An 11683-nucleotide genomic window follows, 5' to 3' on the forward strand; every position below is an offset into this window, starting at 1 on the left:
ATATCCTACATGAAATAAGAAAACGGAAGGCTAATTGGATTGGTCATGTTTTACGCAGAAACTGCCTTCTAAAAGAAGCTATCGAAGGAAAGATAGATGGGCGGATAGAAGTGACAAGAAAACGAGGAAGAAGACGTAAGAAGATGCTGGATGACCTTGGGGACAGAAGAGGATACTGTCATTTGAAGGAGAAAGCTCTAGATCGCATTAAGTGGAGGAATTGTTTTGGAAGAGACTGTGGACCTGTCATCTTGACAGATTACTGATGATGATGATGAATACAAAAGTATGTAGTTCCTGCTTGTCTATTCATTTCTCTTCTTCTCATTAACATAAATGGTCATCATACAATCAAGTGCCCTTTAAATAAATTAATTTATACTTTGTGTACTTCTTACAAGGTTTTCCAGTTCTCGAAAGTTTAAACAGATTTCAGTTATTTTATTATGTTGCATAAGATAGACAGAGTGCCAGACAGGCACTGCAGATAGCCGTTGCCAACAGAATGCACAGTGGATTTGGCAAACACTATTAAATGAGATAAGGCCTGAAAGGTGTACATGTCTTATAACAGGGTTCCAGTTGCAGTGCATCACCATTCCTCGCAAAATGCAGCTGCAACCACTCATCTGCTACTTCTTGCCATACTTCTCACACAAAACACTACTGACTATTTATTCGTGTGACAAATAAATATTACCAGTATGCATGCATATCTCACTCAACACTCACTCATGGAGCTGAGCCCTTCTTGAGAAGCTGCCAGTTGTGCAGCTATTCAAGAACTTCCCAGCATTTTATGGAACCTTAAGATTCATTACAGTGTTCACAAGAGACCTCCATTGGTCCCTATCCTAAGCCAGATTGATCCAGTCCATACCATCCCATCCTATCTCTCTGAGATCCATTTTAATACTGACCACCCACTTGGGTCCTTGGTCTTCCTAGTGGTCTCCTTCCTTCTGGCTTTCCCACCAATATCCTATATGCAGTACGCTTCAGCCCCATTCATGCTACATGCCCTGCCCATTTCCATTTACATATATGTAATGGGACCACACACAGAGTATACCCATGCATGTATATTCTCAAACATTTTACCTATTCGGTGACACTAATTTGAGATTGCAGACTTGTGATTATATTGATAAGCAAATAAACAAAGTCAGTCTAGCTGCTGTAGGCATGGCCTATGGTCATGCAGGAAATATATGTGAAATTCTTGACAGTTTTCAGCTATTTGCTGAAGATGACTTAGTCATGTGCTGGGAATGCAATTTGAGTTCTGTAAAAGGAAAGTAACTTGAGCAGCTAAGCAACAATTTGGTTCTCAAGGGCTCTGCTCCCTGACATTAGTTTGTTAGTATAGCAGAACTATCTTATCACACTATATCAAAAGCTGTTCTGCTATTCACACTGATCATATATACTTACAACATAATCCAAAATATATTCAAGCAAACTCACCAACTTTATCACATTTTACAAATATATCAACATCAGTGAAATTTGTCCAGGTTATATCAAATTTCCATTCCCTATCACTCATGTAACTTGTATTTTACATAATAATTTAAAAGCCATATAATAGTGACAGATTAAGTCCTTCCTTATGTCACTGTATTTCCAATATCTGACCACAGTTCAATCAACAGTCAGTTGGAGGAAAGACTATCTACAAATGTACTGTACACTGACCGTTATTATCCATGAGTTGCACGACAGTGCTAGTGCATGCTGGGGTCCAAAACACTGTATTCAATATAAATACCCTTAACCCTCCCCAAATTAAAATTGAGCCACTAGCGGGAGATTTTGTCCCTTAACTCGGATGATTAGGCTGCGCCATAGCTCAAGCGGTTAGTTGCTGGCTTCCCACCGTGGTGGCCCATGTCTAGTCAAGTGGGATTTGTGGCAGACAAAGTGGCGCTGGGGCAGGTTTTCTCCGAGTACTTTGGTTTTCCCTGCCAATCTTCATTCCACCAAATTCTCCATCATAATCACCCGGGGGCAGGCTACAATAGGCCAATCAGTGGCCGCTGTGCCGAGTGGACCCAGTTGGACTTCGCCCCCCACTAAGCAAATTAAAAAAAAATTAACTCAGATGATAAAGGTTAATGACGAACAAAAAGAAAATCCAGGCAATGCTACACAAAACTATTTAATCTCCACAGCAGATACACAAGTATCTGATTTTATGCCCATTCCTACAGAAACACTCATATCTTCTTGTTTTGTGTAAGCTAAAAAGAATAAAGTTGTCACTGTGCTTAATTATGTCATGAAGACATATGCGGGAGTGGAGGTACAACTCTACTTCTCTTGACCTCGGCACTAGATGGAGGTGAGAGGTCACTACATGCCCCTGCCGTGTTACCCCTCCCCCAGGGAAAAAGCTCTCAGTACCCACTTCGTTGTAGGCCGGGTGGGCCGAAGTGTGAACCTGGACACCGTGGAGAGCATAAAAATCTTGCACTGCCATGAATCGAACCCAGGCCGTCCAACCTGTAGCCTGCTGCTATACCAACTGAGCTCTCCTGACTTCTCTAATTTTGTGTTCATTTCTTAAAATTCCAGTCCTTGTACCCTAGTATTCAAATTTGCTTTCTCCCAAAGAAACAAAACGGAGATTCCACTGTATTGCATTTTCAGAACTAAACATGATCACAGAAAACACAGCAAGCAATATTCTAAATCAATTTCACACACAACATAAGATATAACAATTTGTTCGTGATACAATGTTTCATTTCCCTGTCTTCTCTTATTATATGCACCATCGTCCGTATAAATGAGCCATGCAAAATACAACTGCATTTGTTTAGAAGCAAGCTTCATAGCACCCACACACCAATTCCTATAAAATCACATACACATGCCAAAATTCATGTTTTAAATACACAGAAATATATAAAGCAAGAAGAATAAAGTCTGTTACAAAAATGGTAACTGTGAAGTACAGTGTACTGGAAACAACAACAACTGTCTTCTCAAAGTGTTTCAGACAACATGTGTGCCACTTCATGCTAAGTTAAACTCTTTTAATGCACTCTGCATTATAGTGTCCTTAACAGCACAGAATACAAGTTTGATATTTTCAGTATCTGTTTACATGCAACACACATAAAATGCAACAAAATCTCCATTTAACAGTCCCATGGTATATTTATAATCCATAATGTTGACACAAATAGCATAACAATAAGGACGGTAACAGAAGTCAATTGCAATCCATTTCCAGAAATACAGCAGCATGCAAAGAAAAGAAAACATAAACATTAGACAACAAATAGCATTAAATCACATGCCATCACCTGCACAGTTTGCAAACCTTTGACCATTAATACATTTTCTGGGTACTGGCAATATTTTTGCATTTTTGTAACATATCAAACACCGTTCATAATTTTAATTCCGTTTTTGGATGATTACACCATCTGCATATTGGCAGCGTTGCCAATGTATCAGCAGTACGCTGCCTCAGTCTTCAGGGTGGCTGAGATAGAGCATATATATGTTTATGTTTTGAAAGAACCAAGGAATTAAAGTGTGTAGTTAGTGCCCCACCTGGACCAATAGGGACAGGGGATTAGGACAGAGGCGGAAGGAAAGAAATTGCACTATTAAAAGCCACAGCATGCACAAAAAAAATTACATGAAACTGGAGTCAGGGTTCTTGGTGTACTACATGACCCTTAAAAAGTCGTTTCTTTCCCTCCACAACTTTCTGAATTCAATGTCCTTATCGGTCCTGACAGGGCACCTGCACCTGTTCGGCAATCCGCTGCTTTGGGAACAATCTCTATAGATTACAGCGGTAACGTGTTTCGTCTCATCCGTTGGTACTCAACAGCCTTCTGTTGTTCATCTCCGGGGAAACGCGTTCGTTGTTTCGGCATTGTCTACGCAGCAGCCCACTGTTACTGCGTTGCCATGGAAGTATCTACTCCAAACACGTTAGAATATATTGTGACGTGTCGCGCTAGCAGGACCCCCCCCCCCTGGGAGTGTTGACGCGCCGAGCGGAGCCGAAGCGGGCTGAGTCCCAGCACGCTGGTCACTATGCAACGCGGGTAAACAGTGGTTGCGAGAGACAACTCCCAACAGTGTTGCTAGCAACATGGCGCCAGACAACAGTGGTGCCTATTACGTGGCTGTTTTCTGTGTTGTCCAGAATGGTGCTAAATAAGGAGCAGCGAAGACTATTCAAGTCAGTTCCGTGTTAGCCAGCAGTGAGTTCTCAACTTAGTTACGAGTTCACGAGTTAGTTCCAGTTCTCCAGTTCTCGAGCTACAGTTGCGAGATAGTTCCGAGTTAGCCAGGCAGTCAACCTTTCGGTTGTAGTCTAGCATTTGCAGTCTAGTACTTGTGATACTGCCAATGGCAGTAATTGTGAGATTGTAAACTGTGTGATTGCAAGAGCGAATGTGAAATAAAATTCGCTATATCAAATATGGCTTGAAGTTATTTGTCGCGTATACACCAAACACGTGACAATATATATAATATGACAAGGAAGATAAGAACACCCAGGTGGAGATGGTTGGAGGATGTCCATGATAATCTTTGTAAAATGAAAGTGAAAGGATGTGGAAGAAAGATGAAGAATGGAGACAAACTGTTCAGGAGGCCAAAGATCACCCTTAGCTGCAGCACCATGGGGAAGGAACAGTGTGCTGTGCCACCTGTTATCAGACTCTGCAGTCAGTGAAGATGCAAATAATTAAGTGACACACCTCCCTTGACATTCCCCACAACCAAATATAAAACCGANTCCCAGGTCTCATCAAGTGGGATTTGTGGTGAACAAAGTGGCGATGGGGCAGTTTTTCTCCGAGTACTTCGGTGTTTCCCCTGCCAATCTTCATTCCACCAATTGCTCCACAATCACCCTTACCTATCATCTGGGGCTGGTACAATAGGCCAGAAGTGGCCACAGTACAAGGGACTTAGTCCCACCCCACTAGCATTAAAAAAAAAGTTTTATTTTACCACAATTTCTAAAGGTGGAATTATAAATTCATATTCTTTGGTGCCTTGCATTCAGCACTAATCACTCTCCTTTTCAAACAAAATGGATATAAATATTCTTTGTCTGTGGTCAAAAGGCAGTAAATGTCATATGACTTCAAGTAGAAACACAGCAGCTACACTGCAGTCTGAAGTGTAAGTATTCTTTCTTATACATTTATTACAATATCACTTCTATTTTGTGAAATGGTGGCATCATGCTTCAAACCAATGCATGCACCAACATCTAGTACAAAGGACAGCAATTTCTGCACTTATCAGGAACACAGAATCATGCCAAAGTTTTCCTACCATAGAACCAATCACATGTATTTCAGTAAACCTCAGTAAATCTCTTTCTCTATGACTGCTTATCATAAACCTTTGGGGGGGGGGGCTGTGCACTGCTCAGGAACTCGAATGAACTTATTTATGGTCGAAGTTGCAAACGTGCAGTGTTGTGGCATGTTTGGTAGTTGGTACCTGTTGCGCAGGTAAAGTGCGAGTAGATGATTTTCTCACTGTCGGGATTCAGATCCACAAACATCCTTAGGATGAATTCACGAGCTGCAATTGCATCCCTCTGGGGGCCTACAAGCAAACAAGCAAGAAAGAACAGTTACATGAAACTAAACATGTTCGTAATTTAACTACTGGTGTGACTGAAATCAAGTCTCAGGTACAATATTAAAAAAAAATATAAGGTTGTCCCTGTGTTTAACCAATTAAGCACCACGCCATTAAGACTTACAGGGGAGTTTAGGTGTAGGTACACCATTCTTCACCTCAGTATTAGGTGGAGGTAAGTTGTCAGCTTCACACCCCAGCCACTTTACCCCTAGGAAAGGAGCCCTAGTACCCTCCAGATAGGAGACTAGGTGGGCCCTAGAGCCAGTCTGGATGCTCTGGAGCAGGGAAAATCTCTTGCCCCTACCAGGAATCAAACCCAGGACATCCAGCCCATAGCTATACTGAGCTCTCCCAGCTTCTGGTAAGGAAATATTCAAGTCAATGGAGTTCTAACATAATTTCTTTTTAATCACAGATATAAAACTATTATTTATACAGATCATGACATTAGCAAGACTGGTTTTGTCTTTTAATAAAATATTTAATGAATCATAAAGATCACTGTACAACAAAATATATGTAAAAAAAATGTTGTAGAGAACACAAAGCTCTACCAAAGCTGTTCCTGGAACCACCTGAGAGATGCAAAACACCAGTAGCCCAGTAGTTATAGCACCAGAAATTCATACCTAACTGCAACATTATCTGGCAGGCCTTGTGGTATATCTTGCAATACTGTTAATACAGGTACAATGACTTCCCAGGCTGTGAATCAGTAATTCATTAACAAAATTAACTACCATCTACTGAAAGTAACCATTAGCATAGCATAACATGGGACAGAACATGAAAGACACAGCGCCAAAGAAACCTGCATCAGTGGACCTCTGACAGTAAAATTCTTTTCCTTTTAGGATGACTGTGAAATGGAACTGGAAAAACATGTTCCAACTTAAGAACTATAAGCAATACACTTACAATGAACTCTTCTTGTATGAACAGCCAAAATACCTGAAACTCATTCCTTGTTGAAATGATGTTCACGTGAGAAGAATTCATTACTTGCCTACGTTTTCCTGCACTTTCTGCTATTTTTTCAGGGAGCCAATATAATTATTTCCTCACTACAGTGTTTTCCTAATCACATGGTTTGAAGCATTACAAAATAACTTTACTATACAACATGTGTCATCTTGTCTGATCAGCTGTGCAAAAATGGAGCTGGTATCAGAGACTTCTCTGCCACTACCATCAGGAGTTGATGTGGTGACACTGCTGTGTGTTGTCTGTGCGAACAATGCCTCTCTTGGGGCCCAGTATCCTGTCCAAGTACAGACCACTACCCAATACCAAGACATTTATTACACTGCTGATCACCTAAGAACACTTCACTGTCACAGCCATCATGGAAGCTTCAAATCTAATTTTTATCATGCTCTTATATGGTAAGGGGTGCTCAAGGAGGAATGCTACTTTTTAAAAACAGCACACAGTGCAGTGACGTACAATTTTCAATATAAGCCTTCCAAATATGAATGAAAACAAATGGAAAAAGCAACTAGCAACAGTATATCTTGCGACTCTGCAGCAGAAGAGGGATGTACCACAGACCTGTGGCTGCTGTAAAATGAGAGTAGCACATTCTATCAGGATCTGGATTCTGAGTTAGGTACACCTTGAGGATGAACTCTCGAGCTGCAACATGGTCTTGCTTTGGACCTGTCTCGAACAGCATGCAACAATATAGTATTACTGGCCTTCTAGCCAGACTGTCTAACATACTCAACTCAATAAGTACCTGGTAAGTGAAATCAGGAGTTAATCCAGCTCCAAAAGCATTTATTCTGGTTCAGAATATCAGACAATGGACAAAATCCAGAAAGCTATTAATACTAAGTGTAATATAGCATCAACTGAACCCTTCTGAAAAAACACGAAACGAAACCGTAGACTTCAACTTCAGGTTGAAATACTACTGACTTGTGACACATGATGAGTGTTTGTAGTCATAAAACACAATTTACCATCAACACCCAAATTAAGGAAGACATTATATCTTTCTTCTTAGTTTATTTAATGATGCTTACTTAACTACTTTCTGACAGATGTGTAAGTAAGTGGTGATGCCTAACACTTCCCATGTTCACACAGAATTACTGGGTTTTGGTCTTTTTCCACTGTCCGGAATTCTAGGTAATAGAGGACACAACGTTTCGGAAACTGGATCTGTTTCCATCTTCAGGTGAGAAATGAAAACACCTATTCAGCTGGTGACAGATTAGCTCTTTCTAAGGGGCCCAACTGAATAGGTGTCTCCCTTTCTCACCTGAAGATGGAAACAGATCCAGTTTCTGAAACGTCGTGTACTCTATTACCTAGATTATGGATGACGGAAAGGGTCCAAAAAACTGGTAATTCTGTGTGTCATCCACCATAGTCAGAACCCTTTAGAATCTACTTCCCATTCTATAAAAATTATAAAAATCCGTAACTCCTTTCCATTTCTTTCAGCCAATATTTCTGTTCCTTTTTGTATTTTCTTCTAAACTGTACCAGTCAATTGCAGTAAAAACACATCCTACTCCCTAGGAGAAACAACTTCACATTTTCAAACCTCAGAAATGGATGCAGGTGAATAATCAGTTTCACAATCCTGTCACCTATACCTCAACACCCATCAATAATTAAACCTTAACCACTCAGTTCATAGACAATTACTTCACTGACTTAGTTATCACAATCCAAAAGTGCAAAATATGCATAATAAAAGCAAACAATTGCTAGTCAATGATTCTGTTATTTGACTGCCTTGTAGCCTTACATTGAAGGTACATATTTACAAAAGCAAAAGCACTCCTTGGCATTGTAACATTAATATGGATAAAATTAGTTCTTATTGAATCCAATGAACCTTTTACACAATTAATATGTCCATTATCTCGACATTTTCACTTTTAACCGATGAGATTTCTTCAATAAAACAACCCCTTTACTTTACACACTACCATCTTTAGCACAACTTTGTTTACAATTTCTCTTTAATTTAAAATAATATTAAAATTACAATAAAACTGCTACATGTTTCAACCTTACTTGACCATTCTCAGGCAACTGATCATTTGTTGAAACTGCTACACTGCATTAGATCTTAAGTTAAAATATTCCAGTGTTCTTGCATCTTCATCGTTCACATTAAAATATATTTGCTTGAGAACACCACACTTCATCGTTCTTTGCGCTACTTTCTTCTTGTGGTGTCCATGTTTTTTGTGTTTTTTGGTCAGCCCTATAAATATTAGAGGATGCTGTTATCGTTAATATTCTTATGTGACCCATTTGTCTGTATGTTCCAATGCAGCTGCTCCAGTCAAATGTACATCACTTTATTGTGGGAACATCCATACTAATGGGGCACATAAAAATAACAATGATAACACCACCACACTGATATTCATAGGGCTAAACAAAACAACACAAAAAAACATGAATGCTACAAGAAGGTACTGCAAGAAAAGATAAAGAGTGATGTTCTCAAGCAAATGTATTTTAATGTGGACAAAAATGCAATAACACAGGAATATTTTAACTTATTAACTAATGCAGCGTAGCAATGTCAACAAATGAACAGCTGTCTGAGGAGGGCCAATTAAGGCAGAAACATGTAGCAGTTTAATTGTAATTTTAATATTATATTAAATTAAGGAGTAACTGTAAACAAAGTTGTGTTAAATCTGGAAACGTGTAAAGTGATATGTCACTGCAACAGGACGCTGAAATACATTATTCAAAACAACCATTGCATTTTCTATATTTCCTTTTTTTATATATATTATAAACTAATGAAGGAAACCAACATTTTGAGATAAAAAATTTGATTTTGTTCCAATTATTTCAGTCTTCTTGATTTTATCAGTATCTTACAAGGCCCCTTCCACTGAACAAAGCTCTTTTAATTTTTTAAGTGATTACTTTCTATACCATCATATTCAGGAAAGTAGTCCACAAGATGAGAGTACATGATCTTCTCTTCAAGGAGATCCTTCTTGTTGAGAAAAAGAATTACTGACGAATGCTGGAACCACGGATATGTGATAATCGTTTTGAATAAGGCTTTACTCTCCTCCATCCGATTCTGTGGAAAAACCAAATCAAACATTAATATGCCTACATTTGAAAAGCAGGTTCCAAGAGCCATGACTGCCCCGAATCCATATCTAACATTGCAAATATATATTTATTGTTAAACACAAAATGATATAGAAATTTAAAAAAAAAAAAGTAGTGCGAAGATATTGCACATTCCTTTTCATATATGACTGAACCTGAAACAAAACTTGCTCTGTAGACCACTGTTGGTCACCAAATATTGACCAAAAGTGAAAAAAATACATCTAACCAGTAAAGCCAGAACTGACAAAACACTGAATAAGAGTAAAGTTTATCGATCTGTTCAGGCAATAGCAAAACGCATATGCATATACGTGTATACACAGGCAGATGCAATTCAGAATGGTTAGAAATATGTAAACCCATGAAAATCAAGGGATTTTTTTTTTTTCAAATTCATAACACTTCATCATTTATACTACATATCAGAAAGTAACTAGAAATGGAGTAAGAAAATCTTTTCCTTTGTGAAATTAAAATGCTTAAATGTGCTTGTAAAAGCAGTACTAATTACACTTCACATATAATTAAACATACTAAAGCCAACATTTAGTTTATTACTTCATCATGATAAATAACTATTTCCCAAGCTATGTTACCTTCCAAGCACACAAGAAAATAAGACACTTAAATATGTCTCTCATAACCAGACATCATGGATAACCGAAACATGTCAGATTCAAAATGAATTTGGGACGACGTTTTATCAAAGTCACAAAACTCATAACTAGAAAAGATGTCTGAATATTGTCACGTGTCTTGAGATCGAATCTCGTCGGTCACGTGTGTAAGTTCTAATCCCACTTCTGACACCAATGTAACGTGTTTCGTTACTGAAAACGCCGTAGAGATGGTTAATTGGTTTATTTAACAGTCTACAAATAACGGCTACAATTAATTATAACACAGTTGCGGGTTTCACACTTTACAAACCCTACAACCAAATCTCTTCACACTATCTTCAAGAGTCTCCACGTATTAATAACGCGGGAGCTATACAAGTCTCCCTGAATTACACACTTTCACTCGTAACACGCCGCTGGCTAGTAGGCTTGCTCGGAACTAACTCGTAGGTAGCTGCATTGAGAACTCACTGTGGATAGCCTTCGCTGCTCCTTATGTAGCCTCGATTGGAAAATATGGAAAACGGCCACGTAATAGGCACCCTTGTTGCTTGGCGCTGTGTTGCTAGTAACGCTAGCGGAAGTAACCGCTGTTACTACCGTCGTCTCTCGCAATCACTGTTTACCCGCGCTGCCTAGCAACCCGCGGTACCCTTGGTGATGTCATCGCTGTTGACTCGCCTTGCATAGCGACCAGGATGCTAGGACTCGGCTAACGTCGGCTCCGCTCGGCTCACTTCAGCTCCACTCGTGACGTCACCGCGGGAAGAGTTGCGGGGTGATTACTCACCTATTACGCGAGCGCTACGTTACTGCTACGTGCAGCTGGGGAGGTAGGGGTCAACATGTCACACTGCTCCCTCCTTAAGGCTGTTCGTCCTGAATAGCCTAACCGTGCTTCCCCCATTCCTTTTCTTTGGAGGCTGTTCTTGTAGCATCTTCTTTGTGTCCTTCTACTGTTTCTCTTCTCTCCAACCGCCACATCTTCCCCCTTTTTATGGTTGCTCGTCTCGAGCAGCTCCATGATAAGGCGCGAGCCAATCGAGATGTACAACCAACATCCTCGACCTAGGGGTCTTCTGGATTCGGTAAACCACATCATTTATCCGGGTCACTACTTTGTAAGGACCTTCCCATGATGCCTGTAGTTTCGGCGATTTCCCCTTTCTGCGGGTTGGGCGATCGAGCCAGACTCAGTCGCCTTTGTCGTAACCTGCGGAGTTGGCCAGTTTATCGTACCAAGTTTTCATCCGGTCACTGGCAAGCTTCAGGTGTTGCCAGGCATAATTGTGGATGTCGTGCAGATGATCCAC

The 11683-nt window shown here is 39.9% G+C and overlaps 1 protein-coding gene across 5 annotated transcripts in view; it reads right to left on the bottom strand.

Annotated features, from left to right (window-relative positions):
- LOC111872659 (guanine nucleotide-binding protein G(q) subunit alpha) overlaps positions 1–11683 on the bottom strand; it is a 65961-nt gene that overhangs the window by 7377 nt on the left and 46901 nt on the right. For 4 of the 5 annotated variants that reach the window (XM_023866754.2, XM_023866755.2, XM_023866757.2 and 1 more), the window contains 2 exons: positions 9559–9712; positions 5494–5601 (listed from right to left, as the gene is read on the bottom strand). In XM_023866754.2, the coding sequence (XP_023722522.1) occupies positions 5494–5601; positions 9559–9712 (262 nt within the window). Of the gene's footprint in view, positions 1–5493; positions 5602–7191; positions 7300–9558; positions 9713–11683 lie in introns of all 5 variants that reach the window. The other variant, XM_023866758.2, reaches the window with a different exon arrangement.

The sequence above is a fragment of the Cryptotermes secundus genome, unplaced genomic scaffold (assembly GCF_002891405.2).
Source record: "Cryptotermes secundus unplaced genomic scaffold, Csec_1.0 scaffold61, whole genome shotgun sequence".
NCBI lineage: Eukaryota > Metazoa > Arthropoda > Insecta > Blattodea > Kalotermitidae > Cryptotermes > Cryptotermes secundus.